Source organism: Montipora foliosa, chromosome 10 (assembly GCF_036669935.1).
Source record: "Montipora foliosa isolate CH-2021 chromosome 10, ASM3666993v2, whole genome shotgun sequence".
Taxonomy (NCBI): domain Eukaryota; kingdom Metazoa; phylum Cnidaria; class Anthozoa; order Scleractinia; family Acroporidae; genus Montipora; species Montipora foliosa.
Genome location: NC_090878.1, coordinates 24,253,297 through 24,278,296, shown reverse-complemented (window position 1 = coordinate 24,278,296; position 25,000 = coordinate 24,253,297). Strand labels below are relative to the sequence as shown.

At 40.1% G+C, this 25,000-nt stretch overlaps 3 protein-coding genes and 1 pseudogene across 3 annotated transcripts in view; 3 read left to right on the top strand and 1 right to left on the bottom strand.

Annotated features, from left to right (window-relative positions):
• LOC137973962 (single-stranded DNA-binding protein 3-like) overlaps positions 1-164 on the bottom strand; it is a 22,857-nt gene extending 22,693 nt beyond the window's left edge. The window contains exon 1 of the mRNA XM_068820871.1: positions 1-164. This exon is cut by the window's left edge and continues 5 nt beyond it. Within this exon, the coding sequence (XP_068676972.1) occupies positions 1-37 (37 nt within the window). The 5' untranslated portion in view covers positions 38-164.
• Positions 165-394: 230 nt separating this feature from the next.
• LOC137973966 (uncharacterized) lies at positions 395-18,757 on the top strand (annotated as a pseudogene).
• LOC137973679 (uncharacterized) lies at positions 5,987-10,827 on the top strand. The gene is made up of 2 exons (XM_068820553.1): positions 5,987-6,132; positions 7,243-10,827. The coding sequence occupies exons 1-2, from the start codon at positions 6,104-6,106 to the stop codon at positions 8,906-8,908; spliced, it is 1,695 nt and encodes a 564-aa protein (XP_068676654.1). The 5' UTR covers positions 5,987-6,103; the 3' UTR covers positions 8,909-10,827.
• A 3,822-nt stretch (positions 18,758-22,579) lies between the features above and the next one.
• LOC137972650 (uncharacterized) lies at positions 22,580-24,651 on the top strand. Its single transcript, XM_068819384.1, has 2 exons — positions 22,580-23,359; positions 23,872-24,651. The coding sequence occupies exons 1-2, from the start codon at positions 22,839-22,841 to the stop codon at positions 24,071-24,073; spliced, it is 723 nt and encodes a 240-aa protein (XP_068675485.1). The 5' UTR covers positions 22,580-22,838; the 3' UTR covers positions 24,074-24,651.
• Positions 24,652-25,000: the final 349 nt, after the last annotated feature.

The window sequence follows — 25,000 nt, the reverse complement described above, 5'->3', positions numbered from 1 at the left end:
CTTTGATATCCAGAACAAAAACTGCAGACATAGACATCCTAACGTCGTTCAGATCGACAAATATATTTAAATTTTTAAGATGTCACCTGAATCGACGCTCAAAGATCTTTTGCTCCCCTAAAACAGCTCTGCCCCTAAAATACATGTATGTTGCTACCACTCCAAGTGGAGTGAACGGACCACTATATGAGTGCCTACACCAAGTAGTTACCGAAAATTCGAGGTAACTATGCAAATAAGGACGTGTTAATGACCCTGAGGAGGGGGAGGTGACAGAACAATATTCCAAATGATTAAATGAGATATAAGAGTGCTTTTAGGAAATACTTTTTAATAAAGAACTGACTTACTTCTCCTGTCTAAATGGCTTGATAAAACCTAATTTTTGCCCATTTTTGTGTATCATTGAAGACGTTATAGGTTTTTGTCTCTGAACTAGTTACTCCTCCCCAGAAAGTGAGGTTTTGGGCTTTCTAATTGTACTTGGTAACCTCTCAATTTATCCTTGAAAACAAGATGGCGGAATTATTGGTCACCGCAGTAAGAGATAAAGATAATATGTCGTTACAAGTGAAGAAACTTAAGACAAAGTCACTTAGCAGAACAGGCGAAAATGAAGAAGAAACAGCTTCAAAAGTTAAGGTAATTCGTGAAAAACAAAGCCAGTGGATGAAGGAGCGAGAAGCATCGAAGACTGCTACAAAAAAACTTAAGTGGCAGTCCCGCTAAAAGCGGTCCTCTCGATTTCGCGACCAAAAATAGTTTTCCTTTATTTTTTGTCAGTGAAGAGGCTCGGGTAGACGTATACCAAAATCGCTATTTTTGTTTTTAAATTCTTTTTCTAAGGTCTGCTACAACCCAAAAACGAATTGAGCCCGTCCCGGCGTCTCGGAGGTTGTTAGAAAAACTCAAATTGTCGGATTTTGAGAGGCGCGCTGCGAAAAAACGAATGCCCGCAACAAAAATCTGTTCAAGTCAGTTTTCTTAGTTTACTATAGATAGTTCACAGACAAAATGTAAACATCTTTAATAAAAAATTGAACAAGCTAGAGTAGTTCAAAGACGTCCTATTCTGCTAGTTTAATTTAAACCCGAAATGTCATGAAGTTTTGAAGGAAAATATCTCAAAAGTTGCGGCCTAAATCTGGTATAAAAATCACATTAAAGTAACGTTTTAAACTTATTTTACCGATTTATAACTTCAAACGTGTGGGTATCTCCTGAGATCACAAGCGATAAGAGATCAAAATCAGCAAACAATGCTTGTCTGCATAAATTATCGGCCAGTGTCAGAGGTCATGATTCTGTGACTTTTTAAATTCGCAAAACGTTTGTTTTAAGGCATTATTTCGCCTGAAGTGCCAGCAATGAATTCCTAACGGCCTTAGAATGCTTGTGCGTTTAAAACATAAAGCCAGAACTAATTGCGTCAAGTTCAATTATTTCATGAGCGGGCCGACAATGGAGAAAGTAAATTACGGTTGCTTTGGACAAAAGTCTTTCATGAGTGTATTAGCCGATGATTAGTCTATTTTTTGCCATTGTTTCTTTGTTTTAAGATAAATTAAGGTTAAAATAGGTGGGGGGAAACAGAATTCAAGAAAAAATAAATTTGTAATTTTTTTCCATAGCTCAGCATCAAACCGCGAAACGTGAACTGTTACAGATCAAAGATATTTAATTGAAAAATTAGATTAATGCTAGTTGCTATAAAATGTACGTCGCAATGAAACGTCTTCACAGAAAGAATTGGTTTTCGAAACATCATTTTTTAGAGTTTTGGAGCATTCTTTGACAATCATCTGGAAGAATTAATTCACGTGGGATGCTTATGTAGGTCAGCGGCAGCCGCTTGGCACGGTATAACTGCAGTGTGAAATGAAGGAATTTGGAGTTTTAGATTGAATAATACATGTATGTTACAAGATAGAAAACGTGGCTTCTTTTCAGGGCTACCAAGAAAACTATTATTTCTTTCCTAAAATCACTTCCGTAAATTTAAATTTGACGGAAAGCAATATCACGTCTTTATTGCCTCAATAATTGGGCAGATGTCCTTTCATAAATTTAGTTCCGGCTCCATTTTTAGTTCCCCGCCGGTTCTATCCTTTCCTTTACAAATATTCTCAAACACCGACAACAAGTGCGTCACAACAATAGAGTTAAGTTTGGGAATGGGCAGATAGTGAAAATGGCTGCATGCTTTATGAAAAACAAAGACAGCAGTGGGTGTGGGGAGTTCAGAGGACACAAATCCTTAACATCGCTTCTGGAATGTACCTCTGATATTTCCAGTCATCTGAAGCGCTGTCATCTTTCAAAGGAAAAAATTTCCGAGTACCAACTAATTTTGATTCGTGCGGGCCACTTTCACTTAAGCGAAGAAAACATTGAAGAAATGTTCGTGTGTCCTCGCCATCGTGGAAATTTGGGAGCATACTGGAAATGCCCAACATCTGCTTGCCAGTACCCCGATCACAAAGGCAAACAAGAAGCGGTGAAAGGGGACCGAGTATTCAATGTCCAGATAGCTAAAGACATTTTCAAAATTTTCGGAGTTACTATTCCAGTTGGATCGCGTAAGTAGTTCTTTTATTATTTCAAAACGTCATAAATATTCATTAGCTTTATACCCGGTAAAACTCAACAAACTGAGCGGTCAGGGTAAGGATTGGAATTCAGGCTCAGGGGAAATACGGGGTTGAATGGCTGAAACAATGGAATGCTGATTAGAATGAACAAGTTATGTAACGAATACTAATCAACATGAAATGCTATATAACACGTTCATCCTAATTTGCAAATAAAAAGTGTAAAGTTAAACATTCAATAAGATATTTGCAGAGAAGCCCAGAGAGACGCCCAGTCTAAAACTACCAAAAAAAAAACAATCGACCGGTCAGAACTTATCCTAAAATGAAATGCAAAGTTTATTAATAACCCAGAAAACACCGAAAGCAATCCACTTCAAGGTACGTCTGTAACGGGTGTGTGTAAAACGCGGAACCCACCGGAACCTACCAGAAACCTGCTGGAACCCACCCGGAACCCATTGGAACACACCCGGAACCTGCAGGAAGCACCAAAAAAAAATGATATTAGAAAATAACAATAATTATACAATTCAAAAATTATAAAATCTAAAAACGAAAATAAAAACAGTAAAAAGCATGAATTAAGGATATTCCAATATAGAAAAAGAAGACGGAAACAGGACTTCACCTGACTTAAAAAGTATTTTTACCACAAAAATCTCGCGATTTTCGACCCTGGCATTTGTGACCCTGGCATTTGTGATCTTCTACAGGTTCATCCCCCAAACCGAAATCTTCGTTGTGCATCCAGAGGATTGTCATTGGTGGTACCTGCATGCTTATCAGACTCAGGCTTACGGTGCTCGCTCCTTCTCGGTAGCTGCACCTACTCTCTGGAATTCCTTGCCAGTGGACATTAAAAAATGAGCAATCTTTGTTTATCTTTAAAAAGAAGCTCAAAACATTTCTATTTAATTAACTTCACATGTAGTCTTATCACATTATTCTTTTCATTATGTATTCTTTTTATTTCTTATATTTGTAAGTTTATTTGTATATTTCTCATATTTTATTTCTTAAATTTGTTAAGCGCGCTGAGATTATGTAGCTGCACTCTAAAAGAAATTTATTATTATTATTATTATTATTATTATTATTATTATTATTATTATTATAGTATAAGGATCGAGGAAAAGCAGAGGAACTTCCGTATTTCAATCAACCAATCAGGGCATCATTTACCTCAACGGCTGTATCACGAAGGCCAAACGACACAAGGGGAGCGATGCCCACCCTATCCTATTTAGAATACCGAAGTTCCTATATGGTTTTGTCGATCCTTTTACGATGCTATCCAGGGTCGAAGATCTGAGTTTTTCTGGTACAAATAACTTGCCTGCGAGCGTAAATTTAGTAGGGACATAGTCGAGGACGTCATCGAACGGAATGTAGTAAGTTTTGTTTGAGATTTTTCTTAAATTTGAATTCAGGTGGCTTCGAAGAAGTGGCGGTCAAAATTAGTTGTTGCCTTTACTTTTTATTCACACACACACACTCAACCGAAACAAAATAATCCTCCCCAAAGCTATTCAAGGCCGTAGTCATTCCACTTTATTTGTATATAGAACGCAACACGAGGCAAGAATACTCGTGATCTTTATTTCAAACCATATGAGTTAACTGGAGACGATACAATAATTTATCCGTGTCAACACAACTGAAAGCCAACACACACGAGTTTAAGATGGTTAGCCTGTGCTCATTTGTAGTCGAACTTGCACAACACACTTGGTCTCCAGTCGAGAACAAACTTTGGACTTTGACCTTTAGCATAGCAAGCACTCCGTTTGAAAGTCAGATGCCGTCCTGTTTCCGGTATTTTATATTGAAATATCCTTCATTAATTAATTATTAGTTATTGCATTTTCAGTTTATAAATTTTCAATTTTATAGTGTTATTTTCTATATCAATTTTCTTGGTGGTTCCGGCAGGTTCCGGGTGGGTTCCCGCAGGTTACGGCAGGTTGCGGCAGGTTCCGGGAGGGTTCCGGCAAGTTCCAGTGGGTTCCGGGTGGGTTCTGCATTTTACATACACCCGACTGTAAGAATGAGTCAGTGAAATGAGTCACAAACTGTTAAAAATCATCAATGCCCATTATGTCACAGTTAGATTTAATGACTCTCTCCACGAGCATTTTTTTTCTCTTGTACAGTTATTAACTGTGGAAATTTCTTTTGGTTTGCGGCATCGTGAAGGCAATTACTGAATTAGACCCTTAAACTGTGTAGTTTATTTGCACAATGTATTTGCCAACTACACTTCCCGGCAGCCTTTGTCACTTTGGATGCTTTTGTTTTGGCATTCTTTAAACAACACGTTTTAAAAAGAGAAATTTATTTATTTATTTATTTATTTTGCAATACTAAAGAAATGAAATACTCCGGGAACGTTTTTGAAGCTGTTCAAACTACTCACAGCATGTATTTATCAAGTCTAAAAATTCTCGCGCTTTCGCTCTCGAATTTTTAACTTTGATAAAACACTACTGTTCGTGGTTTAAACATTACGTAAATGATTTATGGATAAAATAAGTATACATATCACATGAAACGACGATAAGATTTGCTAGTGCCGCAAGGCGATTTGCGTATTGGAGTAAGGTAGAGTTCTTTAGCCTAGGTCGCTCTGGGGTCACCAGGAGGCAGACCTGAATTTTTGGCAGCTTCGTTTCCAGGTCCTCTCTTCTTTTCTTCCCGTTTCTTACATTCTGGGACGTCCCAGGTGATAGGAAGAAGAGAGACCCTGGGTACGAGGCTATTATCATTAGTGCTATTACAGCCACCAGCTCTTACCTTAAAAAAAAAAACAAACAAACAAAAACAACAACAGCTGCAAAAAATAAACGAACTAATAAGTAAAAATTGAATAAGGTTAAAAGCATGTACCCCTGGTATCGATCGGGCTACCGAGTTTGATACGTCTTTGTGTGTTCGAAGCAAGGCCAAGAAAAAAAAAAAACGTGAAGCCTTTGAGCCAAGTGGCATATCCCGGTTTCTGTAGCAGGAAGCGGCTACGAGTATTTCTACTCCCCCTGGACGGGATGCTAGTCCATCGCAGGTTACTCCCCGGCAATTTGTTAGGTATTCCACAACAATTCGCTGGCACCCATTTATACACCTGTGTGGAGAGAGTAACGTGTCTTGCCAAAGAACGCAACACAATGTCCCCAGTCAGGGCTCGAACCCGGACCACTCGCTGCGGAGTCGAGCGCACTAACCATTAGGCCACCGCGCCTCCACAAGGCCGAGGACAATACAGAAAAACTTATACATAGCGAACTCGGTGTGTTAAAACGCGATGAAAAGCATAAAATAAAATGAAATAAAATACAATAAATTGCAATTCGGGAAGTTCTTAGCTGTAGTATGTGAGGCTCGTGTGGCAAGTTTCTTATAACGTTTCTGTATTTTTAGCCATTTGTAACAGTTGTAGAAAGTTCCATGGTAGCAGACTAAAGACTGAATGGCTCTGGCTGAGGGAAACACAAAGTACAGAAACGGATGATATCATGGAAAAAACCGAACGGAAATTATCAAGGTACTGATTTCTGTCTATTGCAATAAAAATAATTCTTAAAACGCGATGAGAATTTTTTTTTGCAATTCTAAAAAGTACCAATACATAAATACGTTATTGACCAAGCAAGTTCTTTTTTGCGTTTTTATAGACCGAGACAAAGTCGAGTTCGATAAAAATGCAAAAACGAACGAGGGCAATATCTAGCCATCTTGACCGAACAAATTTGTTCATAAATAAAGGATTTTATTATATGGCATTCAAGAACTAATTAATAATTCATGAGCCTAACAGCCTATCAAAACACCGATAAAACGTCACGTGCATGAGCTTTATATCCTGATAAAACACTCCTCGTCAGTATTCTTTATATAAAGAATACTAATAAGGCATGGCTTGTTTTTCTTGTATGCTAATATTCACCTCTTACAATTTGAACCATCGTTTTGAGTCCAGAGGGACACGCTCTTTGTGGAATGTTTTTGAAATCGTTCAAAAAACTCGCAGCACGTGTTTTATCGGGTCTAAAAACACTCGGCTACGCCTCGTGTTTTTAAACCCCAATAAAACACTGCTGCTCGTTATATAAACATTACAAAAAAAGAACTTTATATCTTGCGGGACCAACACCGGAAATCCCGAGGGAGCCTGAAATGCCCATCTAACCCGCTTGAGTAGCCAATCAGGACAAAAGATCCGCTTCATCTTGCCCGGTCGCGGTTCAGCTATTTAATAACTTTTAACAGGTACCCATGACCAGGAGCCTTCAACTCCCATACTGGGCCTATGTCACGGCATTTTTACAGACCGATCTATTTTTAGACTATCTTCGCCGAAAAAAACAAAGGAAGTTCCGGTTCGGTGACCCTATGACGTCAGGTTAGTTTCTTGTAATTGATCATCGGGCTCCTGCGGGAGTCTCATTTGCGGGAAATTCAATCTAAAAATAAATCGGTTTGTGAAAACGCCGTGACACGAACGCAATGGAGTTGTAGGCTCCGGGTCATCGGTTCCTGCTTTTAATGTAAAATATTACTTGCTCAAAGCTCAGTTTAGTACTTTGTAGATCCTTGCATCATAAAAAATCTATAATTTTCTTTAGACTCTTTTGTCCGTTGATTTCCCTTGCAGGGCAGCCAAAGAAGAAGCACGTTTTGCAATTGAGAGTTGCATTAGCACCCCATTACCAGAAAGTCGCATTACGAATCGCGATCCTGCTTGGTCTCTTGGACAATGGCAAGAAATCAACCTTGACAGTTCGTCCGACGATGAGTTCACCGAGAAGGAACGTGACGTACTTAAAATATACAATGAGGCACTCAGTAACATGGCTTTGCTTTCGGGAAAAGCAGTGGTGCCCCTCACTTTCCGACTTACGTCCGAGTGGGACGAGGCGACGAAAAAAGAAAAAGAACTGTGTACAGAGCAGGTGGGCGAAGCATGTCGTGCTGTGTGTGGCGTCATTGCTCCAAAGGACAGTGATAAGCTGTTACGATCATTTCAACAATCAAACAATGAAATGGGTTACTCTGACGACCTTAAAGCACTAGTAACTGCATACAAACAAGCACCAACAAGGTACATTAAAGTCCAGATTCTTAGTATCTATGCTACGCGTTACCCAGCCCAGTACTTGAAGAAAATACACGAGCCATTTGAAAAGCTTAGTGACCGTCAAATAAAGAAAGCTAGAGCGCACGCCAAAAACGTTGGAGTTGGACAGACCGTTGAGAAACCACTGTGCCACCGAGTGAAAATTGATTTGGTAAAGTTGGAGCACTTTCTGTCTTTTATAGACCAACCGTACTTCTACCAAGACGTGGCTTATGGCACAAGAACACTAAAGCTTGATTCAGGAGAGGAGCTAGTAATGCCAAATGTCATCAGAATTGTTGCGAGGTCCACGATGGTAGAACAGTATTTAAAGCATTGCAGTGACGATCGCTTTGAGCCTCTTGGAAGATCTACGTTGTTTAGAATACTGCAAGTTAGAGAAGCGTCACAACGAAAATCCCTTCAAGGCCTCGACAACATAGCTGCGGGAGGTGCTGAAGCGTTTGAAAGTGTGCACAAGATAGTAGATGACTTGAAAGAGTGCGGAGCAAGTGCAACTTGGTGTGATGAAGTGCAAAATGGTCTTAAAAATGGAAAGCGCTACCTCAAGACAGAATACAGAGTACATTGCCGTGAAGAGGAAAGCCTATGTCCCGATCACTGCAGATACTTTGCTCTCAGTGATTTGCAGGACCCCGAACTCAAACAATCTTGTTCACATCAACATCAAGTGCGCTGTAACGAGTGTGAGCATCTGAAAGTGACTTTGCAATCTATCGCTGCGAAAATTGATTCCCCTTCAATTAACTTTTATAGCGATGAACAAAAAGAAGACTTCAAGCACGACCTTGCTCAAGCCCGTGACATGATTTTTCAATGGAAGTCTCACATTCTAAGAGCGGAGAACCAAGAGCGAGCAAAGCAAAATGTATTAAGCTCTCTCCAGGATAACTGTCATGGTTGTAATGGATTGGGCCATGAAATTCCTGCAGCTAAAATATCGAGAAAAGCAATCCGAGTGGTTCGGAAAAAGAGGAATGAACTGGCATTTCGCAGAATGCAGCAGATAACAGCCTCCAGGTCGAGTCATACGTCCACTTATTCGATAGCTGTGCACAGGACTGGCACACTGTTTGCGCAATTTTGGAGCATCTGCTCAAAATCATTAAGGAAAAGAAGCCAGAGGTTAATCAAGTCTTCTTGCGCTCGGACGGCGCGGGCTGCTACCATAACAACAATCTGATCTCTGCTACCTACGACATTGGTGTTCGAGTAGGAGTAAAAGTTATAAGGTAAACGAAAAGTTTGAAGGGGTAGTTTCTAAAGAAACTGTGGTGCTGCGTCGGTGGGGAAGTAGTATACAAAAATTTGGTTTTATCAACGGAGTTGATAATGTAAATTGGCCACCGTACAGAGATTCTAAAAGCTGACGTTTCAAGCGTGAGCCCTTCGTCAGAGCGAATCGAGGGATTATGGGTTACGTGTAGTTTTTATAGTAGAGTAGGAGCTACGCTATTGGTGGTAACATGGCAACGTGAAAAATAGGAGTATATTAGTTAAATGAAAAGCGTTCGTTAATACCGTGAGGATTAAGGGTGCCGATTTGAAAGATGATTTTTTGTTCCAGATTCTTCCAGCTTTCCGTCGTACCTAGATGTAGGGAAAGGCCGCAGATAGCCATGTGTTTTTTAGAGTGGTTAGGCAGATTAAAATGGCGAGCGACTGGCTTAGATGCATCCTTGTCATTCTTCTTAACATCGCGAAGGTGTTCGCGGAATCGGTCACCTAGTCGTCTACCCGTCTCACCAATGTATAATTTATTGCATAACGTACAGGTTATGCAATAAATGACATTTGCGGAGGTACATGTGAAACGATCGGTGATCTTAACAGATCGCTTAGGTCCCGATATCTTGCTAGTGTTAACAATGAAAAGACAAGTTTTGCATCGTGAGCGCGCGCATTTGAAAGTGCCGGGTTGCTCGTTAGTTTTGAGCGCGCTTCTAACTAAAAAGTTGCCTACGTTTTTGTCGCGTTTGAATGAAATAAGTGGAGGTTGCGAAAAGATTCTACTAGTCTCGGGATCATTTTGGAGTAAATTAAAATTACTAAGAATGATGCTTTTGACTGCGTGATTATGAGGATGGAAAGTGAGGGTGAATGGAATTCTGTCATTCTTATCTTTTTGTGACGTTTGTAGTGATGACTGTCGATCAAATTGTTGGGCGCGATGATGGCCCGCTTTGACCACAGAGACAGGATAGCCACGTTTTTCGAAGAACTGGCACATCTCCTCTGATTTGCTGGAAAAATCGGAGTCATCACTACATAGACGTCGAAGTCTAAGAAATTGAGAATAAGGAATGGCGTTCTTGACATGTGATGGATATGACGATGAATACAACAAATAACTGTGTGAATCTGTAGGTTTGTAGTGCACACTAGTACATAGCACGTTGCCTCTAATAGAAACTTTGATAACTAGGAAAGCCAATGAAGTTTCCGAAATTTCCCAGGTATATTTAAGAGCCGGATGAAAAGAGTTGACGGAGGTTATAAATTGATCGAGTTCTTTCTGCTGGATGAAATAGCGCCGATGCAGTCGTCGATGTAGCAGCCGTAGAGTTCAGGTTTGGGGCCGTTGTAGTGATTAAAAAATTGGTGTTCAACATATCCTATAAAAAGATTGGCTTAGCTAGGTCCCATTCTTGTGCCCATCGCTACACCATTAATTTGTTTGTAATAGTTGCCGGCGAATGAAAAACGAAAAGATTGTCTTACAGAAAATATAAGTTCACAGTTCACTCCAAAACTGAGTAAAACAAGTTCCTTTTTGAAACCTCTCCTGTACCAATTTCTAAAGAATCGACTACAAGTTATAATTGTTAAGGTTATAATTAATGTATCGTTACTCGAACTGCGTAAGATGTAAATGTCGAGGCCTGAAACGGACTGCAAATTAAGACTCATTTCCCTTATTAAGCGAAAAATGTTGAAAGATGATTGCAATTGTAGCTCTTTAAAAACTATTTAAAAGAAACAAAATAGAAACTATTATTAATATCTAGCTTTTTCCTGTGCATTTTACAGTTTTCTCGAAAACTTGATATATTCTCAGAGACATCAGTAAAGCCAAAGTACCACAATCTTGAACAAAAATATACGGAAAATTTCACCTTTCTCTAACTCCCCCCCCCCCCCCGCCCCTCCCCCCCCGAAGAGGGTTTTGCTTTTCCATGTAAAAAGCTACCTCACAGCAAAGTTTGACCTTGGGGAGGACACAGGTAGAAAAGCCGATCCAGCGCAAGTGGCTGCTGACATGCGGGTAGCAAGAAACAGTGAAGGACAACGAAAGTTTCAAAGAAGTGAATGGTTGTCGAAAGCTCAAATACAAGGTTTCTTTTCACGGCTTGCAGCCAGCAAAAGGCGAAAATCTTCACAGAAATGCGGGGATGATGACCATGACGGCCTTGTTGAAGACGAAATGGCATACCTTACCGAGAAAGACAGGCAAATGGCCGTAGACGAGGTTGTCACCGAAATAGGACTTATTCACCCAATAACCTATGACGGCTATGACATTTGCGAGCTCAGCAAATCAGATGCACTCTCTAAATTTAATGTAGCTACATTAAAGGCCATCTGTGTGTACCTCGACCTTCCTTTTAGGGTTAAGGACGTGAAGGCCACTTTAATTTACAAATTAAAGGAAGCGGTCAAGGAATGTGAATGTCGCAAGTAGAATGTTAGTAATGCAATAGTTTCAGAAGATCGTCTTGGTGTTAGCGAATGTTTATGAATGTTTATGTCCTAAACGGGATTCTTTTTGCGGCACGTGTGGTATAAAGTTAAAACACATGTTAAAGTTGCGTTCAGAACAAAAGAGTAAACATATTTGGCGTAGGAAATTGGTACATAGCCATAGATGAACAATATTATGTTGTTGCCTGTAGAAGTGAACTCGTATGTGCGCGAATTATGATTAGTACCCTGGCAAACTGAGGTAGAAGGGTGGGTGGGTCGCCTTTCTAATGATATCTAATCTCTAGGTATAGTATGCTGTGATTTAGTCAAACAGGTTTTCAAATAATGGATACAAACAAAAATGTAGCCACACAGATAGACTAAGGGCGCGTTCGATTGACCCTATTGCGGAATAAGAATACGTGGAGTGATGATTAAAACGGTATGTTTGCCGCGTTTCGGAGCAACAAGGATTATAAAAATATGTTTAAAATAGCATTTTAGCACATGTTTGACAATTTTAGTGTGAATGTCCGTAAAAACAAAGGATTCTCAACTTACATTCCATTTATTCCTATTCCGGAATATGGTCAAACGAACGCACCCTAAGTGTCTTACAGCTTTTACGCAGAGCAATAATAACATGACGTCACGTCAGTTTGCTGGTTATGTTGAGTCAAAAATGAGTATTTCTAGGAGGAAAAACTATTGACATTAGGGTCAATTTTTCTGTAGAGGAAGAGTGAATATTATTATCGCAAAGTTTTTTTGGTTTCAGTAAAGAGAGAGAGAGAGAGAGCGCGCACTTCGTCGCGTGATGTATATGTCTGGCCGATTGTGATAATTAACGAAAAGCTACAACCAAAGCGTTAATCTCAACTGGCTGGATAAATGTCTTTCATCAAAACCTTAAGAAAAGGTAATCTCAATTAGGCTTCTTTTTTACCGTCAACAGTTAAAAGACAAGTTTGATTTTTTTTGGCTTGAAATCGTATTTGTCAGCCCGATGAATGTTTGTTGCACCGCAGGTGAGATTCACCTTGAAATTGAGGAAAGGAATTAAAATTTACGTTGCTTTTCTAAAAGTTTTTTTTTTTTACTTTATTCTTAATACTGAGAGAGCTTGAATCAAATGCTGATTTAGATATGAGATAGAGCATTCCAAAACGTTTGTTCATACTGTTGGTAGTTACAAGTGATACCCAAAAGTTAATGATGTTGATTATTATGCTTGAATTCATCTCTGTTAAGGATCTCTTTGGATTCAAAAGTACTTAAAGCAGCTTGATAACTTCCATTTAGAGGTTGCAGACGAATTTAAGTGTCATAAGAGGCAATTTTTGGAATTTTAAGTCTGTAGAATCGTGACATCTGTCACGGTCATTAATTATGCAAATAACTTTCAATGGCAGATTACAATCTGCCGTCGTTTGCAATCCTAGAGGATACCCGCAAGTCTGAGCCTATGAACCAATAAAATAAGTTTAAAACTTAACTTTGATGTGATTTTTATACCAGATTTAGGCCGCAACTTTTGAGATATTTTCCTACAAAACTTCTTTACATTCAGGGTTTAAAATAAACTTGCAGAATAGAAGGTCTTTGAACTACTCTAGCTTGTTCAATTTTTTATCAAAGATGTTTACCCTTTGTCTGTAAACTATCTACGGTAAACTAAGAAAACTGACGTAAACAGATTTTTCTTGCGGGCATTCGTTTTTTTGCAGCGCGCCTCTCAAAATCCGACAATTTGAGTTTTTCTAACAACCTGCGAGACGCCGCGACGGCCCCAATTCGTTTTTGGCTTGTAGCAGAGCTTAAAAAAATAATTTAAAAATAAAAATAGCTATTTTGGTATATGCGTACCATAGCCTCTTCACTGACAAAAAATAAACGAAAACTATTTTTGGTCGCGAAATCGAGAGGACCGCTTTTAGCGGGACTGCCACTTAACTCTGTGAACAAAGATAACTCTACTCTTCCTGATGTACCGAAGTTTCGAACACGTTCAGCAATGTCTGGTTCTTCTTCGGAAAACGCTGCAAACAGAAATCCTCACAGCAATCCCAGGAGAAAACCGTTGTATCCTGAACCACAGAGAGACCGTACCACTCTAATGTGATATCGTGGATATCAAAGTCTGATAACGCGCTAGTCAAAAGACCACCTTCTGCCACCAGCTCACACAAAAGGAATCCCAGCTTCTCTCGGATGAAAGCAAGCAATGATACTCAAGTGAAAACTAACCAGGAGTATGTGCCATCAAATTATGAAACTCCAAGCTATGCAAGTGTCTCAAAAAAGCTTCTTTCATCAAGTAAACAAACACTTCATAAGAAATTAAGGCCTTCATCAAGGACATCAGTGAAATCAAACTTAAGTCTCCATGGTGATGATAATCATGACAGTTATCACCATGGTGATGATATTAGGCATGGTGAAACTGATGAGGATTCTCTCTTGAATGATCCTGCAGATACATGTACATGTAGTACTGGAAATAACATACACATGTACAGGTGCTGTAATGCTTCCTAATGATAGTTCGAAATTGAAGACTCCTGAGTTATCTTCTGATATGCTGAATGCACTAGCAGACACTGTTGCCGAGAGGCTAAGGCGACATTACAACCCTCTATTGAGCCTAAACAAGGTCAGCGGAGTGTTAGTGACGACGATGAATCAGGTATTGCCAGTCACTTGTGCCCCCTTTGTGAAAAACATATGACAGAGCCCAAACACACGCCAATGGCTGCTATACCCTGTGGACACACATATTGCAAGACTTGCATAGGTGACTTTAGAAAATGCCCAACATGTCATACAGTAGTGAGGTCAACAGCAGTCAATACCGTAATCCAAGGAATTATCAAAGATTTTAAAGATCAAAAGGAACGAGAAAGACTACAAAAGATGGAAGAACAAACGAGGCAGCATGTGGATGAATATCAGTCATTAGTTCTGAGATGCAATGCTTTAAATGGTAAGTTCAGTTCAATTGGAAACTTGAAATCTGCAGTAGGAAGCGTCCTAAATTGGCTTTTTTTTTTTTTTTTGAATTCAAAATCAAGGCATGATGATGGGTGTTACACCTATAGGTGCTCTGCAGCTTATAGGAGATTTGTTTGTTAGTTGCAGCTGTAGAAATATAGTTTAGGCAAAGTTAAAACCAAGACGATGCAGTGGTTTTGCCTGGATGGGATATTTGGGGGGACTCCAAGGAGGTTTGCAGGGGCAAATGCCATGTGCTAAAATTAAGGACGGTGCCTACTATTGTTACTGTGCATAAGTTCTGCGCATCTTGAGATACTCAGATTTCCTATGGGTGATGCTTATTAATACAGGGATATTTTTGCGCTGTTCAAAACTATGCGAAGAAAGCCGAACTTAGCAAGTGCTCTTGGTATCCACAAAAAAAATTGGGGGTAACCATGCATTTTTCAGAGATAACTAAACTTCAATTTGGAAAAGATCGCCATACATTGCTTTGTTTTTCAGGGCTTTTTACAAATATTGTTGATTAATTATCTTCCAAAAATGCATGGTTACCCCCAATTTTCTTTCTGGATTTCAATAACACTTGTTAAGATCTGCTTTTCCAGCATATTCCATAAACCTCGCGGAAATACCTTTGAATTAGTAGGCACCGTCCTTAATCAGTTGAGTGTGCTTGCTTCTTTTCGCTCCCTCCCTGCTATATTTTGGGGTAAGTACATTTCACACACTGGTTTTTCTCAGTGATGTGTTGACAGGGTCTTGGCAGGTGGACTGTGTCTCGGTTGCCATGGTGACCTCCTTGCTGCTGAGGAGAGTGCTGCTTCCTCTCTTGCTACCTTAACAGGACGTACCCTCCAATAAATTGATGTAGCATTTTAATTTTTTATTTAATTGGTCCCATTATTTATTCCTTTATTTTAGTTCCCAGTAAAAGTAGCAATAATGTATTTGTTAACAATCAATTTGATACCCTAAATCCCAAGGACACACCATTGTCTTGGTTGGAGGGACATGTCTCCCCCTCCTAACCCTAATCCTAACCCCCCTCCCCCCTCCCCTCCCTTTTCAATTTCAAAAGAATTATTTCTGATTAATAGGATGATAATACCTACATCAAAAGTAAAAATAAAGTCAACCACTCATTGTATGCAGTGGTTTCAGTAACTTCTGAGATAGCTGTCCATGATAGCCCTTTGAAGGCGGCAGTTTGACAAGTTTATGATAGTATTTTTAGTGAAAATCAAGGCAAACTAGCCGGCGGTGTGAGGTAAAGCGGGCAGCGGTATACCACTGGTAACCGGCTTCTATTGAAACCCCTGTGTACTGTATGTGGAGATATTGAAAGCTTCTAGCTGTATCTATGATCAGGGTGAAGTGAGACAGTTTAATTTTGAACAAGTTGGAAAGTATTCTTAATTATATGGAAGCATGAGCTAATGAAGGGGAATCTCTGTCTCCACTAATTCCTGAGTCAAACCTTTCCCAAATAAGTTTATTTTTCAGAACAGCATTTTCCAAAGGAAAGTTGATGTACTGTATGCCATTTCCCTTGACACTAAGATAACTTTGTTTTGATGGGCTCTTACAACAGAGGGCGTGCTAAATTTCCCAATCAGGGAGATTGGCTTTTATAGTGTTCAGTGAGCATGCTGAATCTCCCAAGGGAGGCGTTTTATAAATAAATCTACTCGGAAAAGGGTTGATTCCTATGCCACGAATGGGAGATACAGGCTCTGCTTAATGAGCTCCTGATGGAAGTGGTAACAGGAGATCTCCTGGATGAGCGACTAACATTTGATTTTTATAGGGAAAATCAGGGGCACCCAACGAGAATATAGTTCAAAACCACTTAAACATAGCATTGTTAAACGTATTTAGGTATTTAAACGGTAGATATAGGCATATTTTTATCCCCTAAAATTTATGTGTTCGGATTTCCTAGCTGAAAGTCTAGTGATCCGAAAACTATAGGGATCAAAGCTTAACTTTTCGAAAATTTCAGCCAGAAAAAAGGCTCCCGAAAATTCTAGGTGACCTATTTAGGGTGAAAATCCGTTGAAAGTGGGTAATTATGCCATTTTTTTCAGGTGTTGGAAAATCCTTGGAGAGGCAGGAAAGCAAGAAATTTTAGAACAAATGTTCCGAAAATTCTAGATCTCAAATAGTCTTCCGAACAGATCTTTTCCGAAAATTGACGTTGGGTGCCCATGGAAAATGTCTGTTTACAATTTTCTGTCCACGTAAAGTGCCCGTAAGTTAAATTAGCAATGTCTTTGCTTATTTTTTGAGATGAGGCTGAGAGTATTCTCAGCAACATGGAAGGGTGACGGAACAACTTCTGGACGAGAAGAAATTGATGAAGAAACTGGAAATTGATAAAGGAGAATTGAGCGAGAAGATCAACCGTCTCCAAAGTCAGCTTGATGCTATCAAGGTGAAGGAAGAAGATTGCCAGAACCGATGCCAGGAACTGGAAATCAGATACAACGAAGAAAAGGAGAGGCTCTCGTTAATTGAAGACACTGTGCAGCGGATTGGAAAGAGCAAAGAGAGAGTCAAGATGATGGTGCACATTAAACCTGGATGATTATGAATAGCTTTTCTCTGGGTTCTTTTAATTCTTTTTATTACATATTTTGGAAAATTTGTTGAATGTGTTTCAAGATTTTTCAATGTAGTGCGTATGCAATTCTTATCTGCACAACTTGAGGGTTTAGCAGAAAATTGTCCTTCTAAACTGCTTGGAGTGAACATCTGAAAAAGATATGGCAGAGAGAGCTCGCAATCGACGGAAAGTGAGCTGTTTTCCCTTTTAACTTGTCTTCACTAGAGACGATTAAATATTATTAAAACTCAGGGAGACACCATTGTCCTGGCATTCGGAAGGCTCGCCTCCTGTTGCCCTACGACAGCAACGGCGACGACAACTTCACCTTAAAATATAACTTTAAACTATGGTAAGTTTCTCGAGGTTAGGCCATCTCGCTCGCGTCGTACAGTGTGGGCGAAGTATGCTAAAATGAATTGGTATGAGTGGTTTCAGAGGTAAAAATGAAGACTGAAAGATTCACATTTGTACGCTCGCGTTGTCGGCAAACCTCAAATTTGGTGATTTCACGTCGTTGCTGTGCAGAGGACCGCACGAATTTGTGCTAAAATGCGTGCTGCTCGTGCAGCACGATTACTTTTCCTCTTTTAACCAATGATATTCTTGTTTCGTGGCGTTCTCGTTTAAAACGGGGAGCTTAAGCACGTGCGTTTTTGAGGCGCGGACGGCAACCAGAAGTGAGCTGTTTACCCTTTTAACTTTTCTTCACACAATTACATTTACGTTGCTAAGTATCATTTCTCCATTAGCGACGATTAGTAAAAAAATGTGGCCACGCGAAATGTTCTCTTCCGGTTGCCGTCCGCGTCTCAAAAACGCGCGTGCTTAAGCTCACTAGGGATCTTGAGCACACAAGGTTTTTGAGACGCGGACGACAAGCAACCAGAAGTAAATATTTCGCATGTCAAGACAGTAGTGTCTCCTAGAGTTTTAAACTAATCAACTGTAATAGTGAAAAGATACTTAGTAATAGGAATGTGGTAGTGTCAAAAGAAGCAAAAAAGGAAACAGCTCCGGTTGCCGTCCACGTCTCAAAAGCGTCTCATGCTTACGCTCCTTCTTAGGGAATTAGCGAGTTTAAGCACGCACTTTTTTGAAACGCTGGCCAGAACCGGAAGAGAATATTTCGCATGCCAGGGTAGTGGTGTCCTCCAAATTTTTATACTTATCATCTCTAATGGAGAAAAGATGTAAATGTGGTTGTGTGAAGACAAGTTAAAAGGGAAACAGCTCACTTACGGTTGCCATCCCTATTAAGTTTCTTCGGCAACGAAAACGTCACTTCAAAACAGATCTTTGTGATTATTCCATCTTGTGGATTCCATCTTATGGGGTGCAGGGATGGCTCTGTGGTGAGAGCACTCGCCTCCCACCAATTTGGCCCGGGTTCGATTCCCGGACTTGGCATCATATGTGGGTTGAGTTTGTTGGTTCTCTACTCTGCACCGAGAGGTTTTCTCCGGGTACTACGGTTTCCCCTCTCCTCAAAAACCAACATTTGACTTGATTTACTTTCATTGTTCATTTCAGTTTACAGTGCCCCCAATTAGCGCTCCAGCGCTAGAACGACTAGACACTTAAATAAAGTTCTTTCCTTTCCTTTCTTGTTTTCATTGTACAATATGAGCGAGGTGTCCTTTAACTGACTAATAAAGGAGTTCGTTCCCAAAGAATCTGCAGTGCTGCGTCGATAAGGAGTGAACTCCTTTGAAGCCTGGTTTTCACTAGCGACGCAAGCACAACTAGGGCAAGCATAAGTAGCTTATGCTAAGTGAAAACGAACGTCGACATAAGCTTCAAAATCAACCGCGGCATCCGCCATTTTGTTCAAATACTCAGACGCCGGGAATCTGGAGCAATTGCTTCAATTGGCCAGACATAGCAAATTCCTTGTGCTTATGCTGTGTTTCGTTTTCACACAACGCAAGCAAACGCAAGCAGAAGCTCAAGCGCAAGGAAATGGAAATATTTTGATCCTTGTGCTTGCGCATGCGCCTGTGCTTATGCTTGCGTCAACCCCGTTTTCACGATGAAATAAGCGCTCTTATGTTTGAACTTGTGCTAGTGCTTGCGTCGCTAGTGAAAACCTACCAGGCTTGAGCATCAGCCCTTCGCTCTGACGATGGGCTTGCGCATGAAACAAAATATAGGCCAAGTTCTTCGGTTTGTGATAAAAGCACCACGGAACTTGGCCAGATTACTGCGTTCAACAAGACAATCATTTTGTGATAAGGGCCCAAGCAAAATAGGTGCTCAGAAGTTAGTATTGTGCATGTTCCAAAATGGTCGTAAGTGAAAACCAGACTTTTCTCAATTGCAACCTGTTACCGATAAGCTCATCTGCTAGTTGTGACACCAAACTATATCACATGATTTGTCATGTGAACGTGGGATTCTCATTATTTTACCACGCAAACTTCTGTTCAAGAGACCCATAAACGATTTGAAAGATAATCACGCAAAAAAGTGAATCTTGCTAAACACGGAGTTTAAGATCTACGACGCGACGATAACGAAAACCTCATTTAAAATTGCAAGTTCAGGTTTATTAATTTTTTTTTTGTGATTATGTCGGTTTGTCTAACTTCTAAAAACTAGCTCAACTTTCCAGGAACTGAATTAGGAGGTGCGGTGTTGAAGTTACGGCAGAAAATTCAAATTCGCTGCCTTGAGTTCACGTTCTTTGTAAAACTTGAAAACTGGTGTTTTTGCGTCAAAGATGTGCCGAAAACGTGAAAGAAATGTACGAAACGAATAAATGCACATAGACAGCGTGCAAGCTCTTGTTTTTGCTCATTAAATATGCAAAATTTGTGACGTTTTCTTTGCCTTCGCGTCGTTGATCTTAAACTCCCTAAAGTCTTTTACACGCCGACGTCACGGCGGCCATGTTGAGGAGTAAAAAAAAAACAAAGAAACATCAGCTGTGTTGGAGGAGTGGAATATTCTTGTGGGAGCTGAAAATTTTTTATGGCAATTAGTTTGCAAATCAATGGCAGATGGACACACGAAAACACTATGATTTTGATTTTGTTGCGTTCTGTGCATTACTTTCTTGCGAGGTATGGGTACTAGTTCCCAGTTTCTAGCGTTTTTCAAGATGGCGCCCACTCTAACTTGCAGATATTATGCACCTATTAATGTTAAGCCCCAGTATGAAGGGGGGGGGGGGGCTGGGGATTTTGACATTTTCTGAAAAAATGCGTCAAATTCCCCACCCACGTGACAACATAATTGGCCAAAAGTATCAAAAGCCCCCACGCTGGGGCGAGTAAAGGTGGCCAAAATAATGCCCTTTTAATAGACTTTGCTGCACACAGTAAGAGTGCAATGTATGTACCGCTTACCTCTCGTTCAGCCACCTCTCACAAATGTGGTAAGTTCATTTGAACGCCTTCTGGGTGTTTTCCAAGATGGCGGAGTTATTTTTAGGCAACCTCGTTCCCAGGGCCTTTTCCCTACTACCTGGGGAGGGAAAAGCCTTGGACACAAGGTATATTTCCAAGCCTTCTTCATTATCCAAGATGGTGGCTATGTCAAATTCCCCACCCTGGGGACAGACCTCACAGTCAAAGCCCCCCTCCCTGGGGCCTAACATTGATAAGTGCATTATAGGTACGTAAATATTTCTTTCATAAATTCTCCGGACCAGAGCCTGATATATTATACATTAATTTGTTTCTCATTATAAATTTCGTAAATTAAACATGGATACAATGAATGCTGTAAGTATTGTTCTCAAGAAGGGCTTTTGTTGGCAAAAAAAGTGCCAACAAATTTCGGCTTGGCAGATGATCAACCTGGCTTGGACAAATGCAATATTTATCAAGAAGACACATGACGCGATTAAACGACAGTCAATCTTTCATTCTGATATACATTTGTTCAAGGACGATTGTACCGATCCAGTTATAGTGTACCAAAAACACCCCATATTTTGGCTTTAGTTGCTTATATCTCAAAATAAAAACTCGGTGACCCCCATTTTTTATTTCTGGAATGTAATCCAACACGCCAGGATAAAACGTTTTGATTTAGAGCCATCTTAAATAATTGAAAATTTAAGGTAGCTCTGAATCCGCTCCACAGAATTTTCTTAAACTGTGCAGAGAGTTTCATCTTGGTCTGTTGATCACCTTTGAGCAATAAAAAATGGGGCTCGCCGAGTTCGTTTTTGAGATATAAGCAACTAAAGCCAAAATATGGGGTGTTTCTGCAAGGCTTTCCTGTTTCCATGGTAACTTAATACGTCACAAAAAGGACTGCACCTTGTTCAGCAATAATTGATGTCTCACATGGTACCATAACATTGGTGTTACGTGATAAATTGTTGTGATGAAATGGTATATGAAATAAATCATATATGAACTGCGGCATCCAACGGGCGTTAAAAACTGCTTTTTCTTTTTGCTTTCAAAGGGTTATTAGCGAAAAAATGTCATTTTCATGCCGTTTGCTTTAAGGCCCACGCTATGACCAACAGCAAAACACGAGTTTTCGTAGAATCACCAAAGTTATGTCTGGGTTACGTCGTGGCGGGATTAAACCTAGATAAATGGCCAGTTGGGAAGACAGTGTGTTGGTCAGTTGGTTGGCCTGTGGTGATCTGGGATGGAGCAGTGTCATCTCACAGAAAAACCATTATATCCGATGAACAACTCCACTGGATACGAAGGCGCTTATCCATTTGATAATGATTTATTTAGCCCGAGTTTTTCGAAAGATAGGTTTCACTATTATCCGGGGAATTATTCACTAGTAATAGCTAAAGCCAATTAATTTAGCTACTTGTAAATGAACAAGTAACCATGCTGTGGGATTAGTTAATTTTAGCTCATTCGTTTTTTTTTTTTTTTTTTTTTTTGCAATTCTTTGATCTCTTCAACCCACAGGAACCGCAACGCATTGCCACAGATTTGGGAGTGTACGTAAAGACAAAGGTTGGAGAAAAAAAAACAAGAACATGTATGTTTTCGTTTTATTGCAACAATTTTAATATTGATAACAGACATAACCATATTCCTTTAGGTAATGTTGAAAAAGCTTGTACGTCTTCTTCTTAGGTCGAGCTTCTAGCTCGAGCTCGAGGTTTGCGCAAAACCACTGGGAATTATTTCTGTTCGCCTAAAAGACGCAATAAATATCGGTCAAAACAGTAAACTGCATAAAAGACGAAAAAGGTTCTGGACATTCAGCCTTTACTTGTGCCATCAAAAAGGCCTCTTTCCTGCCTAAATTCGGAAAATGCATCAGATACCATATCTCAAACCATCCCCTTTAACTTGCCTGAAAGCCGAACTGATTATAAAAAAGGATAAATGAATTTCATATTATATTTAGTCATTTGATGGGGCACTGCAAACCGGCTAATAGATATTTCTTTTCTGTCGAAACCATCTGTTACTCAAAGCTCAATAATGTACCTCACATATTTCGGACATAATAAGGAAAGGAAACGTTTGTTTAGTTTCCCAATCAAGGAAAACACTTTCACCCACACACCCCTCCCCAAGAATTAACCCAATCACGCAATTTTGGTTGAAGCACATTGAGCTAAGAAAAAAATGACACACTGATCTCGTAATTACCGGAATCTCTTGTCAAATTATCAATGTATAAGGAAGTTTACTTTTCGTCTTGTTTACTTAATGAAAAAATCGCATGTTTTAATCACCACTTTGCTCTAAATACACAATACTCGCGTCGCTAAAGTAGGATTTCAAGAAGGGGGCTCCATTTAATTGCTGATTTAGAGTGTAAGATGGCTTCGAGTTCGTTCAAAATTCGCAAACAAGCGTCTTAAAGAGAGAAGCTCGCCGGAGAAATGGACTGTATGTTTAGCGTCAATCGCGGGCCATTGACACCGCGCAAACGAGACGCTTCACAGTTTGAGGAATGTCGACGAAGAGCGCAAATTCAAAGAATGAAGAACGCTTTCCGCAGGTTGTTATTCCGTTCAGAACCGACTATCGGAGAAGAGCATCTGAGAAGATCAGCAAAATGCACTGCTGTAGCACCAAGCACAAGGGGCGACCTTGTTGTTGAAAAGAAATACGAAGATTTGATTCACGACTTCGTGCCTGATTGCTTCGAGCATATTCAGAATTTCCATCATTACCGGAGCGATCTGGCAAGGATAAACTCCGGCTTCAAGGTAATATATCTAAGCGACAGTGAAAGGACAGCAAATAGTGAGAACGAGCTTAGAAAGGTATATAAACAATATGTCAAAAGTGTAAGCCCGAATTCTTCTTTTAAAGGTCATTTGCAAAGGGTCCGTGGGAATACTATGCAACCAGAAAAGATAGAAAACAAGAACGAGGTTGCCAAGGATACTTTAACTTTGTCTTAAAAATGCAGATACCAGGGCATCGAAAAGTGTGGCAGGAGACTTGAAGCAAGCACGAGATATTCTAATCTTGAGGTTTTAGGGGAAGATACCTGGCGAAGCTGCACAGATTCCAATGAATCGAGTTCGAGAAATAAACAGAAACAGCGATTACCAAGTCCGAGTGATGGCAGCGAGGATGATGCAACAAGTGACATTGAAGACCCACGTGGCAAGCTCGAAAAGGCGGCTGGGAAGTCCATGCCGAGCCAGCCGAGTTTCAAAGTATTGACAGCAATTTTTCCGGTACAAAACCTCCGGTCACTACCCCCAACAGAATGTCCAGAGGATCGTCTGTACGAACGCTTGTTTATGAAAACCGCAAAGGCGATAAAAGTGTTAACCTCAATGGAACATCGTTTAGGCTAGAACCCTCAGCGTGGCAAGCAGATCAGAATCACTGTCCCCACGGCCTTGCACCATTTCATTCACGTTTCCCACATCTTTAAGTGAGTTCTCTTCCTTCCAGCCCCACGAGACAAAGATGGAGTGAAAGGGCAACTCCTCCGTGGCAACAATACAGAGTTCTCTGCGATGCATTTCGACTAAACAACTCGCCCCAGAGCGTCGTGTGCCGGAAACGTTACCCCAATGGGTATAAAAGACCAAAGTTTGTGTCCACCACAGAGCTTGAGTACTATATTCATGTTGTATCCGAAGCGTATGTATGAATAAACTTGGTTAAACTTGGAACAAAGAAAATTCTGTAGTGTGTTTGCCGGAATGGCTATAGCAATTTAAAAGCACATTTCTTAGAGAATCCGGGAGGGTGACAGTGGAACTAGCAGCTCTTGGTTCAGACGCATATTTATGTAAACCCTGATACAGTTTAACTGTTACCCTAATTAGTTTTTGTCTGAATTATAGAAAGACCTTTCTATGTAAGTAAAGATTTGCTTATTTCAAGTCACAGACTTGCAAACAACGGGAAATAATGTACAAAAGTTTTACACGCATGTGGAAAGACGGTATGTTGCTCAGGAAATGTTTTTGTTCCACTTGTTGCACTCGCATGACATAACCTAATGCAAATCATACAGCCTGTGTTTAACCGTGCTGAACGTCAGGCAATTTACTCGTTAATAGAGACGCTATTAAAGGCTAGAAAGATTAACCATTTACTTACACTTTTAAGATGACCGCTTTTTTGGCATCCTCTGTGATTATCGCCGATCTACTAGGATCTACAATAGTCTGCGATCGTCTGATATCACATGACAACTGTGAAAATACCAAGAAAGGATATTGTTGTGCGTTGATAAACAGCTTTCAATATCTCCATCAATAAAGAAATCTCTACGAGTAAAAAAGTTTTTATTGCTAAAATTACGTTCATAACTTCGAGGATCATAGCTCCACTTGATTTCATATCCGCAGTTCAATGTATGCCTCATTTCATATATCATTTCATTCGTTGGTTCATTCATTGCATGACAAGCCACAAATGACCAGCTCCGTACGTCAGTGGCTTCATAGCGCAGTTGGTCAGAGCGTCGCAGCGGTTTTTCAGGCTTCTCTGAGCCATTGCTAAAATTGCGTTCATAACTGCGAGGATCATAGTTACATTTAAGGAAACCTCAGTCTATAGAACTCCAACC